The sequence below is a fragment of the Lagenorhynchus albirostris genome, chromosome 8 (assembly GCF_949774975.1).
Source record: "Lagenorhynchus albirostris chromosome 8, mLagAlb1.1, whole genome shotgun sequence".
Classification (NCBI taxonomy): domain Eukaryota; kingdom Metazoa; phylum Chordata; class Mammalia; order Artiodactyla; family Delphinidae; genus Lagenorhynchus; species Lagenorhynchus albirostris.
In genome coordinates, this window is record NC_083102.1 from 82,571,901 (window position 1) to 82,592,342 (window position 20,442).

The 20,442-nt window shown below is 34.7% G+C and overlaps 1 protein-coding gene across 1 annotated transcript in view; it reads right to left on the reverse strand.

The window, feature by feature from the left end:
• Positions 1–20,442, reverse strand: part of LOC132524789 (platelet glycoprotein 4-like) — a 29,359-nt gene that overhangs the window by 8,705 nt on the left and 212 nt on the right. Inside the window, exons 2-7 of the mRNA XM_060157201.1 lie at positions 14,339–14,499; positions 7,771–7,918; positions 7,145–7,324; positions 5,777–5,865; positions 3,789–3,835; positions 765–834 (exon numbers count right to left, since the gene is read on the reverse strand). Coding sequence (XP_060013184.1) covers positions 765–834; positions 3,789–3,835; positions 5,777–5,865; positions 7,145–7,324; positions 7,771–7,918; positions 14,339–14,499 — 695 coding nt within the window. The remainder of the gene's footprint in view (positions 1–764; positions 835–3,788; positions 3,836–5,776; positions 5,866–7,144; positions 7,325–7,770; positions 7,919–14,338; positions 14,500–20,442) is intronic.

The following is a 20,442-nucleotide window of genomic DNA, read 5'->3' on the forward strand; positions in this document are numbered from 1 at the left end:
GTGTCCCATAGATTTTGTATGGTTGTATTTTCATAGTTGTTTGTCTCAAGGTATTTTTAATTTCCTCTTTGATTTCATTGTTGACCCATTGTATTTTTAGTAGCATGTTGTTTAGTCTCCATGTAATCATTACTTTCTCATTTGTCTTTCTGTGGTTGATTTCTAGTTTCATGCCATTGTGGTCAGAAAAGATGCCTGAAATAATTTCTAACCTCTTAAATTTGTTGAGGCTTATTTTTTGTCCTAGTATGTGGTCTACCTTAGAGAATATTCCATGTACACTTGAAAACAATGTGTAGTCTGGTTATTTTGGGTGTAATGTTTTGACAATATCAATTAAGTCTAACTGTTCTATTGTGTCATTTAGGATCTCTGTTGCCTTATTGATATTCTGTCGTCTGTCCATTGACGTCTGTGAGGACTCTGTGAGCACATTGAGAATGAGGTTGCTCAGGTGGAGCCACGCCTCACTGTTTTACTAGTTTAGTAAGAGAAAAGAAATGTTCTTGCTTAGAAATGAAGAAGGAGAAAATGATTTTCGTTATGCAAAGTATCCTTCTGCAACCTTCAATTTTTTAAAGACTTAATAAACATATTATGAATTCCATATTGTATTTATTCTTAATATGTCAAGAAAAACTTGCCTAAATGTATTTTATTTTTCTCAAATAATATGATTATCAAGTATGATCTTCTATGCCTGTGTTTTTTCACTTGGAGAAAGAATTCTGATATATAGGAACATATCAGTTTCTTTGTCTTACCTGCAAATGTCAGAGGAAAAGAATTGCAATACCCGGGTCTTCTCAATGAAAGGTGGAAATGAGGCGCCATCTGTTTAAAAATCAAGCAAGTGGCAAGGGATTAGGTGAAATATGTGTCCTAGAAAAATCTAGAAATCTTAATTCCAGCATAGTTAAGAGAAATAGAATACAAACTGTATATATAACATTAAAATTCTCCAGTAGCCACATTTTAAAAATAAAATAAGTATCAGGTATATTTTATCTAACCCACCATATCCAAAATATCATTTTAACATGTAACCAATATAAAAACTAACAAATCTCAAGATCCAGTGTGTATTTACAGCCTATTTCAATTTTTACTAGCCACATTTCAAGTGCTTAATTGTGGCACATGGCTAGTAGCTACCGTATTCAACAAGTCTATATACTATACACATTCACTGGTATCCATTCATATTAAATTTTCCTACTCCTTAAAAATAAATGAAAGTTTAAAAAAACAATGGCAAAACCATATGTTGTTAAAACTGTGATTGTGTTTGTTTTTGAAATCCCCACCCTATCTATAGAGTAGCACTTTTCTTACCATGAGGTTCATTTAGAACTCCTTTTTGGTAAATGGTCTTCTTACTTTTAACAGTGATTCATTCATCTGCCCTAATGGCTGATTCATATTTTTTAAATCATTTATTGAAGTTCTCTCACTAAATAGAATTTCCTGAAAATGGTTGGAAAAATATACACATCAAACTAAAAAGGGCATTTGTTGAGTTTATTGAATCTCTACTATGGTTATGATCCATGCACACACTGGATATAAGAAGAAATAGTTAGGTAATTCCTCCATTTGCTCCACAAATCAATATTACCAAAATGAGCCACTACTGAATGTGTTTGTTCAAACCAGTAAGACCCATCCTTCAGTTATGAATACCACACTCTTTTTCTTATAACTGCACTAACCTTGTGATCTTATTACATTTCACTTATACTCTTGTGATAAGTGAAATACAACAGATGATCACAGTAAATCAGCATTGAGAGAATGAGATATTAAAGATTAGCTTAAATTCCCCAAACAGGTCCCTGAATGGGCGTTGCCTACAACTGTCTTCCCAACACCTTAGCCGTAAAAGAAAAGAATACATTGAAAAGCTTTAAAAAATCATTTGAAATATCATCGAAGGTTATGTATTAATGACACCAGCAATTACCATGGGTCATGATCATAAGATAGCTGATATTAACAGGGCTCTTTTTTAAATGCATTCAAATGTAAATCAGTGTTTTCCTTTCCTGTCTCTTTAAGTTTGTTGAAGAAGATAGAGGAAGTACTTCTAAATCATGGTTAAAACTCCTTGGAACCTTTTCCATTTCATTGGTCTCTTTTCCCTAGTGCCATAACCAGAAATCTCTCTCACAGGGATGCCATCAGAGTCCTCTGGCCTGTTCAGTCTACCTCTGTTCCTAGTTTGTTTTACATCTATTTTCTTCTTAGATACTTTTAACTTCATGCATGATACTCATGTAGTTATGTTATTGTCATTAATAAATCCTCTACCTCATTTTTAAAACTTCTTTCTTCTCAGTTTTGGACAAAAGTGTTGAATTTTTTTTTTTCTTAAACCCATAAAGACTCCTTTACTATTTAGGAGAAGCACAATATATTTCTCTCTGTATCTAAGGATACAGTATGAAGTTTATGGTTATGAAATTACTAGAGTTAGTGGTATTGGGACACTTGACAATTTATTGGCAGAAATGAACTACTTAGAAAGGAATTTCTTCACCCAATTCCATGACTCAAAGCATTACAAAGCAAACTCAACCGTGGTTTTGCTGTTTTTTCTTCAAGAGAGTATTAAAAAATTAAATCAACATGCAAAACTCAGTAATACCTTTGGAAAAGTAAACATTCCCCATGTTTGCTTTTTATTCCCTACCTTTTGCATAACTTTGTATTTAACATTTTTCACTTTCATTATATTACTTTCCTATGAAGTGTTGCCTAACTAGCTTTGTAAACATCATGCTCTGCTTCTGCTTTTTTTAGCATCTGAGAGCTCACCTCCTGGTATTCAATTCCCATTGCTTTTTACAATCTTAATTCTTAAACTCATAGGCATATATGACTTTATGCCTATGCTTTACTTCTTTACTTTACTTCAAGAAGAATAATAAGCTGGATCTAACCACGCTTAAATCTAAGTACACAGTACTTTCTTCCTAACTCTAATTCAGAATGTTCATTTTTGCATACAGTTTTCATGGTTAGTACACATGTAACCTTGTTTTTGTTGCTGTTGTTGTTCTTTTCTCTCTCTTTCTGACCATCTTCTTCTAAATAGGTGGCTCTGCTTACAAGTTCACTGATTCTAACTCAGCCTGAAATCTTTGGAGGTATGTCTTACCTTTTGTAATTATCCTGATATTTTAATTCCTTTAATTTTAAATTATTATCTTTATAGTATTTACAAAAGATGTGAACAGTAACCACTACTCTAAGGTTTTCTAACCCTTTACTTCTGTGGTCAGGAAGGAGTTCGTTAAGTTAGTACAAAGCAAACGTTTCCCCAGAAATGCAGTAAAGGCTCATCCTCGATGGTTAATCTTGAGAAATTCCATCACATTAGACAGACATTTACTAAACCTACATAAGAACAGAGACTCTGAATTATGTTGCAGGAATACAAAGATAGGCAAACACATACACTCAACCCCCAGAACATTGTAGGTATGGAGGTGGATTTGTGGGAGAAAGGAGTTGGTTTCATTGTGATTATTACCACAAAACATATGCCCTTGGGCTTCCCTGGTGGCGCAGTGGTTGAGAGTCCACCTGCCGATGCAGGGGACACGGGTTCGTGCCCCGGTCCGGGAAGATCCCACATGCCGCGGAGCGGCTGCTCCCGTGAGCCATGGCCGCTGAGCCTGCGCGTCCGGAGCCTGTGCTCCGCAACGGGAGAGGCCACAACAGTGAGAGGCCCGCGTACCACACACAAAACAACAACAACAACAACAAAAAACATATGCCCTTACCTGTACCATTAATCATGTCACAATAACTTGGCCAATAGGAGAGATGCCTTAGGAATAAAAAAAATAGAAAATGATATTCTTATTTCAAGGGCACCTTTCTCACATCACTTTGTCTATTATGATTCAGTACTTCTGCTAAAATAATAAATATTGATTAGACTAGATGTGACAGGCTAAGTTTAAGAAATGTTCTAAATCATTTGATCCATGTTTTGTTTGAAGTTTCCATTTTGTTGAGTTAAATGAAGTGCCTGAAACCATTAAGTGATCAGATTATAAAATAAAAACTGCCAAATGTTGTTAGAAACAACATGGAACAGAAACAGTTCTGCAGAAAAGAAAATTGAGAAACATTTATCAGACACTTAGATCTTTTAGGGGAAAGTTTTTTTCCCAGTGGGATTATTTCATAGTATGTTGCATTCAAACTGAATAGGAGGAAGATAGTAAATGGATAACTGATGTAAACTCAGTATGAGGGAGAAGAGGGGAGTGTGGAGGAGGAAAGAAAGAGAAGCAGATGTTGGATCAATCGAGATTGGAAACATAGATAATTTATACTTTTCCTTTTCTTTTAACTCTTGCAATAACTGGCATTTAAGTAGGACAGAGTTTATTAATTTATGCTCTGGCATCTACAAAAGATATATATATATATATATATATATATATATGGAAGCAATAAAGACAACAGTAGTGATAGTTTCTCTGCACACTCAGCCACTTTTTGGTGATGGAAAATGGGTTTTTCACACTCCTAACATACCATCCAGTAAGATGTCAAGGCAAGCTATTGCTTCTTTTTTAAACAGAATAAGCGATTAATCATGCTTAGTCTTGCCACGATCAGTTAAATTAACCTTGTCATAATCTTAAAGTCTCCTTAAAACCTATCTGTAATATTGAAATAGAGGAAATGCTCATTTTCCTCAATACAGAGATGTGATTCCCCTGAAGTGAGCATTTAGAAGTGTTTGTTTTCCTCCATTAGACTTTTCTATAAAAAATATGTGACTGTGGACTCTGTGGAAGAAAAAGGACTACACGAGTGAGCGTTTAACTGTTTTAAGCAATTTTTAGATAGGAACTCAGTGTGAGGCAAGAGTTACTTAAAATATTTCATGTCTTGATTTTGATTACTTTATTCTTTGTCAGGAAATCACTGATCTAAAACTCATTTTAACTTTAAGGAGGAAAGACTTTCTCCCTTGATATTTATTGGGGTTCTTCCTATTTTAGACATATGATGAATTTCGTATACTCCAGATAAACAGGCAGGAGCTAGGGAAAGATAGGAAATCATGGCTATGTGAACATATCTCATTTTACTACTATTTCACAGGAGGCGTGCTCTTTGTCTTCAAGTTTAATATGTCAATTTTAGAACTTGAAATACTAATTCCATTTTTTCATTGATAAAGGTTTAAAAAAGCTGAGTTATCAATATAGAAAATTATTTCAAGAAAATGTTGAAAGGGAAGGTCATGAAAGCATTGGCATGGATACATTGAGCTTCCACCTTATGGCACATTTAGTCACGTTACTGGAATGAGCAATTTTTATATTCCATGCTCAGTTAAAAAAAAAAAAACACCCAGTAATATATACTTTTCAACCTGCTAGACACCGAGTTGATTTTCTTCCTTTTCATTTGTGGTTATGTAATTGTACGGGTGCTTGATAGTGCCTGTTATGCAGCAGAGATGGAAGTAGTCCCTTTAGATTTCTTTATGTAAGAGACCCTGTGCATAAACGTCAACCCTCAGGTGGAGCAGATACTCAGCACCTATGCACTAGTGTGACTAGTCATCACAACTAAAGGGTTAACACCTGGCAGAACAGGAGTTTCTAGGGCTGAGATACAGGCAGGTCTGTTCCATAGGTTGGTGCCTGTGCATTACCAGTTGTTAAATAAGTTTCTTACCTGCCTTAGAGTATCCTAGTGACACACACACACATACACATACACACTTTGCCTGGATACTTACTTTTTGCCTTTATATGTGTCAATTATGGCAACTTTGCTTATGTCATCTTTTCCATTGAAAACTTTATAAACTCCATCTGCAGTATTGTACTGAAAAGATGCATACAAGAAAAAATTACTTCTAGAACAAGCCATATTTTCCAAGTTATAAAATATGTAATTAACTCACTTTTGCATTTCTCGAACACTCTTTATAATTATTTTATGTAATTTGAAATATATATGCAATAAAGTTTTAAAATTATTGGTCTTTAACATTTTAAAAAGACAGAATATGAAAGGTACCTAGAAATAAGTGCTAGATGCTGAGCAAAGGAAGAAAACAAATACAAGAAGCTGATGTGATCCAACTCTATCACTCTTTGCCGTAATTAAGCCAGAAAGGCCATTTTGATCACTCCTCCTATTATATTGAGGTGACGGGATAGTGAACAAAACCTATGAGAACTGTGACAGATTTCTAGAAGTTTTCTCAACGTTATTATTTCTAATAAGTTGTTACTAAAGATTAGGTACACAGAATTAAAAACAGAATTAGCCAACGAAAGAATTCAGAGTATTTAGTTAATACTAGTAACTGAATTTTTTATCCCTTAATGCTTTCTTAATTGATATATAACCTTGCAATCCTAAAAAACCATCTACAGTAAAATAACAACAGTGAACTGGAGAGCATAACTAATGTCACATACAGTGCCAAGTGAAATCATGGTCAAAATTTCAATTCACTAGTCAGATTATCCTATTTATAACTTGAAACATTAAGGTATAACTAAGTACATCACCAAGTTCACATTTTTCTTAATCTCCAAACTGCCATTTCATAACTTTTGTAGATTATAGAAATTCTTTTCAACTAATTCTATGAAAATATGACATTGCTGATGTATCAGTCTCATTGTGTGCAATTTTGGGTAAGTTTTAAATATTCAGTACAACAAATTTGTAGGATGTCTAGAGAAGGAAGAATGACATGACGAATATATTTAACATAAATAAATAAAAATGTGGCATTAAACTTGATTTTTTTAGACAGGAAATCAAAAACAGTGCTCAAAGCCTTGCCAGCTTACAATCTAATTTTAGACAGTTGTATATTTATCAAAGAGTGGAAACTTGATTAAATGTTCAGTTTCTTAATTTTAAATTAAATTGTTAAAAAAAAATTTAATTGTTAAATTCAGATAAGTAAATTTTCCCAACCAGGAAAGCTAAACCCATGTGAGATGGAGACTTAAAAAACTTAGAATATGTATTCCCAGATCAGAAATAGGGTTAACACACTAAATGATAAAATTATGAATTAACAATGCCATTATATTTATCCAATTAAAGTTTAACAATATTGACATTCATATTTGGTACTCACAGGGTAAAACACACCAACTGTAGTAGGAACCGGGTATGGAATCAAGCTCAAGAATGGATCCTTATAGCCCCATAATAGTTCTTTCAAAGTTCTCTTTTGAAACATAGAAGAGTTTGATTTTTTGATAAAGATATTGACTATTATTTGAACAAATGCGCTTGGATAGAGATGGGGCACAGCCTATAAAAAAAAAACCACTGTTTAAGACACCAATAGCTATATCAGATTTTTAAGAAGAAATGGATAAATAGTACAATTAAGTTTAATAAAACAACTTTCAACTGTTTCTTTAAAATTACTGCCAAATCTTTCCAGGACTAAAAGTGTAATTTTCTTCATCTCTGAATGATTACTTTTCTCTGTCTCAGTGTGAGCCACAGGAAGAAGATTTCAAAGTTAAATCCTACTTTTTTAAAATGATACACTTTAAGTGGTCTTCTCAATTCAGTTGATTATTCTATGATCTTGTCATCTTTCCAAATGACCGTAATTCAAAATAATGCCAAATGAACACATTTTCATAAAAATGACAAAAATAATATTTAATGATAGCTCTAATCATGAGATTAATTACAGAGGATTCTAGAGTATTTCAAAACCAGTAATTTCGCTGTTTGTCTACTCACTGCTACAGCCAGATTGAGAACAGTGAAAGTGTCATTCTCGGTTCCAACTGATAGTGAGGGTTCAAAGATGGCACCGTTGGGCTGTAGGAAAGAGACTGTGTGGGTCTCGGAGTCATGGGTTATATTTTCCTTGTCTAGATAACGAACTCTGAAAAAAAAAAGTAAATAAAATTCAAAATAATTGTTGCAAGTGAACATTAAGTCTCAAATGCCGTTCATTCATGCAACAAATAATTTTTGAGTGCACAGACTATGTCAGAAATTAGGCTAAACAGGTAGGTTAAAATGATATATAAGCAAATGCTGAGTTTCTAGCAAATCAGAGAAGGTGGGGAGGGGTGGGTGGGGAGGTGTCTTAGAGGTGCAGAGCAGGGGAGAAGGAGTACGCGTTATTATAGGAGTTTACACAGAGTCTGTGGGAAAACACAGAACAGGTACAAACCCAGGCTTGGGATGGTTATGGGGGGATAATGGACAAGATACAATTCCACACAAGTGGTCTGAATGACAAGGAGAAGTTTAGTTAGGTAAAATAGGGTAGAAAGTAGCATGTAGAACATTAAGGAGTAAGAACATGGTATAATTTTAGATATGCAAACTTTTTTTTTTAATATCTGTATCGGAGTATAATTGCTTTACAATGGTGTCTTAGTTTCTGCTTTATAAGTCAGAAAGAAAAACAAATACCATATGCTAACACATGTATCTGCAAACATTTTACTATGGTTGGTTTACAGAGTTAGAGTAAGGAGAGTGGTGGAAATAAAGCCACTAAAATAAACAAGATCTCAAACACAAAAGGGTTGTGTCCTGTACTCAGATATTTAGCTTTTTATCCTGAGGGTCAGGAGGAGACAGCAGAGAGGTTTAAGGAAGGGAACAGTAAAAGCATGTCTTCTTACATTAGAAAGACTGTTCAAAGTGCACAGCCTTGCCAGCACTGTTTTTTTCATAATTTCCAGTATTTTAATGAGAAGGATAACTAATGGAATATAATTTCCACTTAAGAGATCAATTCCCCTCCATCTCTGCCTCATATATTGTATACTTATTAGCTCTAAGCTCCTGGCTCTAAAATCTCTAGGCAAAGTACCAACTACTTTTTAGGAATGTGGTGAAAGGTCATATTATGGAAAAAAAAATCTTTTGCCAGTACAAGATATTTACTGAGATGAAATAAGGTAGACATTGCATTATCATATATTTGAATGTCAATTATTTGAGGCTACAGTAGTTATCTATTATTATTTAACTAAGATAAAGACTGAAAAAAACATGGGACTGAAATGTATAAAACATAACAAACCAAAAAAGCCACACATTTCAATCAGGTACAATACCTGTAGGGTTGGTATTATGAGTGTTTTTTTAATTCCCAATCACAGTGCCTGCTACTTGGTAAGTTCTCAACAAAAAATTTTGAATGAATAAATTAATTAATACCTCACATTAATATCTCAAAAGAGAATTCAAAAAAGATATAAATATGTTTTACTTTTAATATAATTTCTTCAAAGCATTATTATTTACTATTCTTGGAGTACTGTAGACATACAAAGAATATAAAAATCTGAAACAGCAGCCAGGACAGTCTATTAATAGTCAATTACTATTTCCTCTTAGATAATTGTATTTTAAACTTATATTACATATTATTAACATTTAAAATTAAAATGCTCTAATTTTCAGGAACATTTATGTGTATATAATAATTGAGATAACAGCAAAATAATTGTGACCCAATTCTAGTTTACTTAGTTGTACTTACAATACTATACCAGTAGATGGCACTCACTAAGAGAAAAAAAATCCTTTAAACTGAGGCCTGTGTTTAGAATGTACTTTTAAAAAGAGAACATAATCACTGAATTTTTGGTTTAAAAATTAGAGTATAAGGAATTTCCTGGCGGTCCAGTGGTTAGGACCCCACGCTTCCATTGCCGGGGACATGGGTTCTATCCGTGGTTGCAGAACTAAGATCCTGCATGCCATGCAGGGTGCAGCCAAAAGAAAAAAAAAGAAGAATATATACAGGTTTTAGAAAGGTGTTTTTTTAAAAAATTTTTATTGGGGCATAGTTGACTTACAGTGTTGTGTTAGTTTCAGGTGTACAACAAAGTGAATTAGTTATACATATATCCAATCTTTTTTACTTCTTTTTCCCTATAGGCCATTACAGAGTATTGGGTAGAGTTCCCTGTGCTATACAGTAGGTCCTTATTAGTTATCTGTTTTATATATAGTAGTATGTATATGTCAATCCCAATTTATCCCTTCCCCCCTCCCCTTATCCCCTGGTAACCATAACTTTGTTTTCTATATCTGTGACTCTATTTCTGTTTTGTAGATAAGTTCATTTGTACCCTTTTTACAGATTCCACATATAAGTGATATCATACGATATTTGTCTTTCTGTGTCTGACTTACTTCACTCAGTATGACAATCTCTAGGTCCATCCATGTTTCTGCAAATGGCACTGTTTCATTCTTTTTTATGGGTGAGTAATATTCAATTGTATATCTGTACCATATCTTCTTTATCCATTCCTCTGTTGATGGGCATTTAGGTTGCTTCCATGTCCAAGCTATTGTAAATAGTGCTGCAGTGAACACTGGGGTGCATGTATCTTTTTGAATTATGGTTTTCTCCAGATATATGCCCAGGAGTGGGATTGCTGGATCATATGGTAGCTCTGTTTTTAGTTTTTTAAGGAACCTCCGTACTGTTCTCCATAGTGGCTGCACCAATTTACATTCCCACCAACAGTGTAGGAGGGTTCCCTTTTTTCCACACCCTCTCTAACATTTATTGTCTGTAGATTTTTTGATGGTGGCCAATCTGACAGGTGTGAGGCAATACCTCATTGTAGTTTTGATTTGCATTTCTCTAATTATTAGTGATGTTGAGTGTCTTTTCGTGTACGTTTTAGCCATCTGTATGTCTTCTTTGGAGAAATGTCTATTTATATCTTCTGCCCATTTTTTGATTGGGCTGTTGGTGGTTTTTTTTTTTTAACTGAGCTGCATGAGCTGTTTATATATTTGGAGATTAATCCCTGTTGTTTGCTTCATTTGCAAATATTTTTTTCCCATTCTGAAGGTTGTCTTTTCATTTTGTTTATGGTTTACTTTGTTGTGCAAAAAGTTTTTAAGTTTAATTAGGTCCCATTTGTTTATTTTTGTTTTTATTTTCACTATTCTAGGAGGTGGATCAAAAAAGATATTGCTGCAATTTATGTCAAAGAGTGTTCTGCCTGTTTTCCTCTAAGAGTTTTATAGTTTCTGGCCTTATATTTAGGTCTTTAATCCATTTTGAGTTTATTTTTTTGTATGGTGTTAGGGAGTGTTCTAATTTCATTTGCTTACATGTAGCTGTCCAGTTTTCCCAACACCATTTATTGAAGAGACTGTCTTTTCTCCATTGTATATCCTTGCCTCCTTTGTCATAGATTAGGTGACCATAGGTGAGTGGGTTTATCTATGGACTTTCTATCCTGTTCCATTGATCTATATTTCTATTTTGGTGCCAGTACCATACAGTTTTGATTACTGTAACTTTGTAGTATAGTCTGAAGTCAGGGAGCCTGATTCCTCCAGCTCCATTTTTCTTTCTCAAGACTGCTTTGGCTATTCAAGGTCTTTAGTGTTTCCATACAAATTGTAAAATTTGTATTAATAAGGTCAAAGGGAGGAATCTGCCTCAGGTTTTGCATTCTATGTACTCCTGCCAAAGCAAAGTAATTAAAAAAAAAGACTTATGTTGGATCTGAGAATATTCAGAAGGAGTTACTGGGTCTTCATAGAGATGGTGTAGGTTGGAATAATAATTAAGATGTCTATCCAGGTAATTTCATGCTTTGACCCATGTCACACCTTGTCAAAGTTTCATCAAGCTCACATTAGCAGCCATTTTGTTTAAGGAGGGACATCCTCCTCCACTTCCAATTTCAGTTGAGTTCAGGGTGTAATTGATGGGGAGGCAGGTTCAACTCAACACATGGAAGACTCTCAAATTATTAACTTTTTCTGAAAGGTGACCAGTCGTTTTCCCATCATTTAAGGCATCCAAGCAGACACTAAGGACTCTGTTTTGTCGACATCATGAGAAAAGATGACTCACAGTTGATCATAAATTCCTTTAACATTGTTATATAAATAGGAGTTTATTGTTTACATACTTTAGCTGTAAACTAAAGGAAGTTAGATTTCTAACTTCTCTTCTCCAATCCTCCCCATATTGCTTCTCCAAGTAAATCAATTATATCTAACCCACCCCCTTTCATCCCTTAGAGAGATAGGTTAAAGCCTCTAAAAATAAAATTTATATTAACTGTCACCTATCAGAGCAGGACTAGCACAGGATTCAATATTATGTTTATGTTTTCTGATACTCCAGTTAATATCTTTAAAAGTAAAAACATAACCCCTTCCAAACAAATAAAAAATTAAACAAAAAACTTGATCAGCTCTCAAATTCTAACAAATATTCTCACACATACTGAGTTCTCTTAGAGTATATTTATTTATTGACTGATAAACTGCACAGCATTATCTGTGCAGAGGCTGTGTGAAGGCTCCCAGGGCCGGGGTCTCCGGGCTCGCCCCCCGCTGCTTGGACCCCGCAGCTGCGCTCCCTGCCCTCTCAGGCCAGGATGGAAATATTTAAACAACCGTGCTTAGATTCTTATTTGGTCATGTGGGAATTCTAGATTTTCATAGGTACACATCATAGCTACAACTTTTTTTTGGACCAAGATAATACTCACATAGGCTTTTGATAATAACATAAGAACTATAGACCATGAAAAAATAAAAATATTTTCCAGGGTGAGGGTTATTTTTGTTTTTGTAACAGTGAAAACCAAGCCGTCTTTGACAGAGTTGTGAATAGTCACAGATGTGCCTGGAGACAGGAGACGTGGGGATAATTACTAGGACAGAATAGGCACCCAGGCGCTCGGCATGCGTGCTTATGCTCACAGGCGTGCTCATGTGTTGCGGCAGCAGGCATCACCCTCCCAACTACTGTTATTTCATTATATTTGAGTGTGAGTTGTCAATCTAGAAATATATTAATGAATGGAGAGGAAAGAAATTATATAGACCATCTGAAACAGATAAGAAAGTAAAACTATGAGTTAGAAGAAATCATTACAAATATGAAATTTTGTGATAATACTTGATCATGGCATATAACTAGTTGTAATTATTCTTGAGGAAAAATCACACATTTTTATAACAAATCATACAGCAGGACTTAATTCTGTTCCCATATGGGCACCATAAGTGTATTTCTAATCCTTGGTTAAGTTTAGTGTCTTTAGCACCTCAGTCTCTCTTTTTCTTACTTTAATAGTTAGAAAAGACACATAGTCTATAACTTAGATAGGAGAAAATGGACACAAAAATCTAAGAGTTACCAGTCCCTAGGTATGTGTGAACTTGGTAAATCACTTCATATCCCCTGGAATGAGTTTTCAAAATTTACAAAATGAAAGGTTCTGGCTAATTATTTCCCCCTAGTGCTAATGTCTAAGATTCTATTCAAGAATGTGTTAAACTGTTAAGGAATGTAGATAAAGGTATAGCTTATTCAGTCTAAGTACTGGAGAAAATATAAGAATGAAACTACTGGATGAATAAAAACACCCTTAAGACCTGGAAAATAGTTTGAATAGAAATCCTTAGCAGCCTTGTAATTACATAAAATCAGTTTAATGTTGTTCTCAAATTTGAGTGTGTATTGCAATCCCCCAGAGTACTTGTAAAACTCATTACTGGGGTCTAAACCAAGAGTCTCTGATTCATTTGGTCTAAGGTGGGGCCTGAGAATTCGCATTTCTACTTAGTTCCCAGGAGATGCTGATGTGGCTGGTTCAGGAGCCACCCTTGGAGAACCACTCATATAACCTACGCTTTCGATTTTAGGATTTTAAAGTGCTCTGGTTTTAAAATTGTGATAGATGGTTTTTTATTTAGCATGTATATTTTAGACTTGTTTTTTAAATTCTATTTATTACTATTATTTTTTAATATTTATTTTATATTGGAGCATAGCTGATTAACAATGTGTTAGTTTCAGGTGTACAGCAAAGCGATTGATATATATATATATATATATTTATATACGCACACACACATCTATTCTTTTTCAAATTCTTTTCCCATTTAGGTTATTACATAGTATTGAGCAGAGTTCCCTGTGCTGTACAGTAGGTCCTTGTTTATTTTAAATATAGCAGTGTGGATAGATTGGGAGTTCGGGATTGACATGTACACACTGCTAGAGTTGTTGAGAATATATGCTACAAGTGTAAAGCACCTGTAACTTCTTAAATGTAGAGCAGTTAATTGATGCTGGTAAATTCATAATAAAGTCTGTATTTCTTATAATCATTAAATCCTTAGATTAGGGTTTTATATAGGCAGAAACAGAATATTTCAATGTATGTTAATGGCAAGAAAATAATAAGTACATTTCAATACAATGGCAGTTGTCAAGTGGAAGCTTTTTCAGAAACACATATGGTCAAGGAAAGAATGCCACTTTTTATGGGGACTCGCTCACCTGTACGTGTAAGGACCTCTTTGCTTAACTTTAATTTTGCTGCTGTTCACTGCCACCTCCTCTGGATTCTGTACATCAAAGATCCAAACCTGTCTGTAAACGTCTGTGCCTGTTTTAACCCAACTTTTAAAAGCAATTGTACCTTCTTCAAGGACAGCTTCCTGTGAAAAAGAAAACAAGTTTGGGTTATTTACTTGTAGTCAATATGGGCACTTGTGGGAGTTGAAAACCTTTAGTTAGTCACCGAAAGCAATAAGCTCAAGTACGTTGCTCATGAGAACCTTTGCAGCCTGCCACACGCTTGGAACAGAAATGTTTTCAACACGTTACGATAGCAATCTCTTTTAGTTAACCTTTTACAAAGAGAATCAGTGTGTAATATTGTAGACATGTCTGTCGATTGTAAGGCCAGCCACTGGCAAGCTTTAGAGTGACCCTATGGCAATATTGCGACAGTTCGTAACACAATTTATTAAGCAAATTTTATTAAACTTTTTCCAAAAAATTCTTATCAGGTCAAACATTAACCTCTCCTCTGCCTTCAGTGAGTTAGACTGAGGAGGCAAAACAGAAAAACTGAGAGAAAAATGTAGTAGTATTGGAAGCTTTTTCATTTTCTTCAAATCTTGGACAGTTCCAGGGAAGATTATCACTTAACATTTGTCAGACTAAGAAAAACACAAATTTCGCTTCTCCCCTTCCAAACCCTGCTCAATGAGGCTTTCCTAACTCTCAGTACATCTGCAGAAATCTATTAGTACGTGTTTCCAAAAATTACAACAGTCTGATTCGTTACTATTAGGTTACTACATTTTAGATAAAAGAATGAAAAAAGGACATGTCCTATTATTCTTTTGTGAAATCCATTAAAAATCTTTGATGCTTCTTGTAGTAAAGACAGATACAGAAAAAATACCAATGACAGAATCAGAAAGCCCAACATTAGAAATTGGCTCCTGTGCTTTAGGAGCTGGGACTGAGGAGAAAGTCACCAGATTCCTTGGGTCAATTTCAGTATCTGTAAAACGAGGGAATTATAGATGGTCTCGTGGTTTCCTTCCAAGGCTTTCACTCTCTGAGCAGCAAGCCTCTGAAGCTCTAGTAGCTAACGCAGACAAAGGTGACTTTGTAGCAGGCAGTGTTTCCAAGTAAGTACCTTGGGAGGAATGCCCAGGTGTAAAGCTCCAACTTACCTTAGTGCTAGAGGAAGAGGGAGAAAAGTATTTCACACAAAATGAGCCTAACAAGACCCATGAATACAGGGACAGTCTGACCTGTTTGTTTCCTTCACCTGCTTTCATAGAATGATGGATCAGGAAAGGACATTGGACATTAGTACATTTTCTAGGAGAGCGTGCTGAGGCTCTGAGAAACCAGGTGTCTGGCCCAAGGGTAACCGAGGCAAATACCTAGAAGTAGAATCATGACGAGGATCCTAGTCTCTGACCCTTAGGCTGGTCCTCTTTTACACCGTGTTTTTACTATTTTTTGTTCCTGTCACCTCTGCACTTAGTTGGTAGAAGTCAAGTTAAGTTTCATATCTTCAGGAAACTTTACTTATTACTTAGTGGAGAAATAAGGGAATTCCTTAGAGAAGAACAGGGCATCAGGTATAATGCCTTCACAAAACCCTGTGCTGTTGCCATCCTTTTACACTGGGTACATTGGAGCTGCTAAAGTGATGTTAGATCTTACTTTTTTACAACCAATTATCCTTAAAAAATGCTTTAGTGCTCCTAAAAATCTTATTTCCATAGTAAGCTGAAAATTAAGACAATATTGCACATAGATAAAGTATTACGGCTGTTCCTCTAAATGTAAAGGTGTTTATGAGGGTGTTGAAGATGAAATCAATACTGAAGTTGAAATCTGTGTTAATTTACCCATTTCAAGAAAACACACGAACCTACACATTATTACTCTCACAATAGTGATATAAGAATCTTAAGGACTAATATAATATCAATTGTTTACCATGTACCTCTCAAGGCACATATTTTATTTCAGTTCTTAATGAAAGGAACTCTATAAGTACTTAAAGAATTGAAAAGGGACTGTGACAGAACGTACTTGGCAGGACAGAAAACTTCCTCATTCTAATGGTTATGCATTTAATATCAAAAGGCATTGTAAGCATATCATGTCTTTTTTCTAAAAGCCATGAATCACTTTGCCTTATTTGTTCATCTGGAGATATTTTTTCAACTGGGAAAGCTGAAACGCAAAGAGTTGAAATGAATGCATTGAATTATCAGCTATTAGAGTTAGGGTCATCTAATTCCATCCATTTTTTAGAGGTAGAAGTAGGTCCTACAGAAAACAGATGTCTGATTCAATATTGTATGACAGTTTAGTAGTAGATAATGGACAATCAGGTCTTTTACTACAATTTTGTGTGGTTTGCATAACACCACGATTTGTTCACAAAGAAAAAAATACTGAAACAGTCAGAATAGGAATGCATTTCTTCTGATCCTAACACTACTATATGTACTAGAAAATTGTATAGACCTCATTGACTACTAAGATTATTTTATCATCAGTTCCTCTAATTTTAAAGGGAGCAAAAGTTTTTATGTCCTTTGTGAATTTCAGAGGCCTTGATTTTAAATTGACTTTGGACTATCTGTCTATTTTGCAAATCTTTTGCTAAATTTGAAGTACAAAGGTATTAATTATGTGTATAGAAAAATTAATATAATTTAAGCTCCTCGCACTTGGCTGATTCAGCCCTAGTAATGACTGGATTCCAGCCTGATGACTCTCACATGACTTGGTCTCCAGCTGAGTTGAAAGACATTTACCTTGAAACTTCTACATTTGCTACATTTTGTTTACCTTGAAACTTCTATTTTGCTACATTTGCTAATTTGAAAGCAGACGTTGGGAAGAGTAATAGTTTTTATCTAGTCACATGGTCATTTGATTATTGCTGTTACAGGAAAACAGTACTCATCCACATGACTGGCAACTTTAGTATAACTATTAAAATGTCCTTGATATCGTCCTATGCATGAAGTATGTAGAGCACATATGTCAAAAATATATTGTCCCATTTCTCAAGGCTCTTATAGTGTACAGGAGACAGTATCATGTGTAGCATATTTTAATCTATGAGTTGATTTCCTTACCCTACTTCCAGCCTGACCAAGTCCATTGGCTTCTTTACTCAAAGCCTAGAGTGAAGTGGTTAACAATGAAACAAGATGCTATGAGTTTGATCCCCAGTTTGGTCATGTGCTAACCATTTAAACTTGGGCAGGTTATTTAATTTTTTTGTACCTCAGTTTCCTTATCTGTAAAATGGGGTAATAATAATATTAAGTTGAACTATACGAAATTAGTATTTTTCAAAGTCAAAATAAGTAGAACATGGTGTAATTAAATATTTATCCTCATGCGTTGTTATAGGATTTATTAAATGTGAGCATTTAGAACAGTGTTAGCACATAGCAAGCATTCAATAAACGTTGGCTACTGTTATACAAATCCTATCCACCCCTTAGAAGGAGAACTCTCATCTCACTTGCTTCCCATCTTGCTTTAACTACTTTGCTCTTAGCATTACTGTCTAAACCAGTTATGTGGCAATAACATGTAAAATCCTGTAGCACTTCCTTTTCTGCTATTTAATTATTTATTTATTCTCCATCCAGTGAAATCAAAACTTCCTTAAAAAGCAGAAACATACTGAAAATAGTTTTCATCTTCTCCACTCACTACCAAAATCTGTTCTATTTGGGACCAATTACAAGCAGTTTCCACGTCCAAAAATTTTTCTAATATGTGTATGCATTATGCACATGCATGTGTGTACAGGCTGAGAGAAAGAAATCTTTAATTTGCTTCTTGGTGTTCTGCAGTTAATATCATAAGGAAATTAAATTAAAATTTATTTTAAATTACCTGTGTTATACAGTATTCACTAAGCATTTGCAAGTGATATGAAGAATGTCAAGGTGACAAATTATCCTTTGTAAATAGTGGCAAAACTTTGTCCTTTTTCTGAAGTCCTTTGGTAGTTTCTACTCTCCACATACATGGCAGCTCATGCCATTGACTTTTAGTCTGTCTAGCAAGATTGCATAAACCTGCTGGTCCAGAAAAATCTACCAGGAATCATAGTCTAAAATACTGGTAAAAAAAAAAAAGTTTTCAGCTATAACGCATAAAAATCATGAAGTCCTTAAAAAGCATTCCTGGGGCTTCCCTGGTGGGGCGCAGTGGTTGGGAGTCCGCCTGCCGATGCAGGGGATGCGGGTTCGTGGCCCGGTCCGGGAGGATCCCACATGCCACGGAGCGGCTGGGCCCGTGAGCCGTGGCCGCTGGGCCTGCGCGTCTGGAGCCTGTGCTCCGCGGCGGGAGAGGCCACAGCGGTGAGAGGCCCGTGTGCCGCAAAAAGAAAAAAAAAATCCCTTGGAAATAAACAGTAAAGAAATATGAATATATATATATATGTGAAGTAAACTGTATGGACTATTTTAGGCCATTTCAAATGCTGGATTCTGGGGACCATCTTTTAGAATTGAAAGGTATCGTAGAGTACCAAATCTATACTTTAAAAATTAGATAACATCATGAGATGATTTTCTGATCTGCTAAAATTAAGCACTTTAATTCTTCTTTTTTTTTAAAAAAAAAATAGTGTTTGTATGCAGGTAATAACGTTCCCAATTTGGTATTAGTCCATTAAATGAAGCAAGTAATCTGCAATGATTTCAATGGTAAACAAAAACTGACCAGTACTAAAACTTGTATATATTTGTGAAATAACAGCATTAGCTTAAGTGCTCTTGAGGTAGGGGTAAGACACTTGGCTCACTGGGTTTACACATAATTCAGAGATGTGACTCCTACTGTTGGCCAGTTTCTCGTCTTTTTGTCTCTACATTCAGACTCTCTAGAAAGTGAACCTATTGCTTAGTTTTATCTGTAATCTCTATAGTAATGATCAAATCTCTCTGAGCACTGACCTTTGAAATACATCTGATGTTCATATCAAATCACTTCTAAAACCTCTGTTTTTTATTCTTCTAAGGAATACATCTCCTTCAGTAACTCAACTAGTTATCTTACAGTTTGCAACTTTCACTCCTCTCCCTATTTAGTCCTTTTATTCCATTGTATCCCATCACCCATCAGTTATATGTACTCCACCACACTAGACCAGAGTGCCTTTTATTATGTGCAGACTGTGCAATAATCTTATTAAAAGGGAGTCTTAAACGACATGAAAAAAAAGCTGGAAAAAGAAAAACACGTGGAGGCTATATAATGTACTTCTAAACAGCCAGTGGATCTCTGAAGAAATCAAAAATTACCTAGAGACAAATGAAAATGAAAACATGATGATCCAAAACCTATGGGATGCAGCAAAAGTAGTTCTAACAGGGTAATTTATAGCTATACAAGTTTACCTCAGGAAACAAGAAAAAACTCAGTTAAACAACCTAACCTCACACCTAAAGGAACTAGAGAAAGAAGAACAAAAAGAAATCCAAAGTTAGTAGAAGGAAAGAGATCATAAAGATAAGAGCAGAAATAAATGAAATAGATACAAAAAATAAACATCAAGAAAACTAAAAACTAGTTCTTGGAAAAGATAAATAAAATTGATAAACCTTTAGCCAGACTCATCAGAAAAAAAAGAGAAATGGCCCAAATCAATAAAATCAGAAATGAAAAAGAAGTTACAACCAACACCACAGAAATGCAAAAAATCATAAGAGACTGCTGTGAACAACTGTGTGCCAATAAATTTAAAGAATATTTCTTTCAATAAAAAATGGTATATATGTATGCAAAAAACATATCAACATACTCTTTGGACATAATTAAAAGCAATTATTTCTTTTAATATGCATACCTAATATAGATTTTTATCAAAATTTGGATATTTAGACTTAAGATGACAGTGCATTCATATAGAATATACATCATGCTTTGACCATTTCTCTATCATGTAGAGTTTCAATTGTTCATTATCACCTTTGTGTCGAAGACACAGAATTGCCAGTTACAATGAAATATAAAACAGGCACCCTAAGCCAAAAAGGGATGGAAGATAGAATGAATCAGGATGACAAGAAACATTCTTGATAATA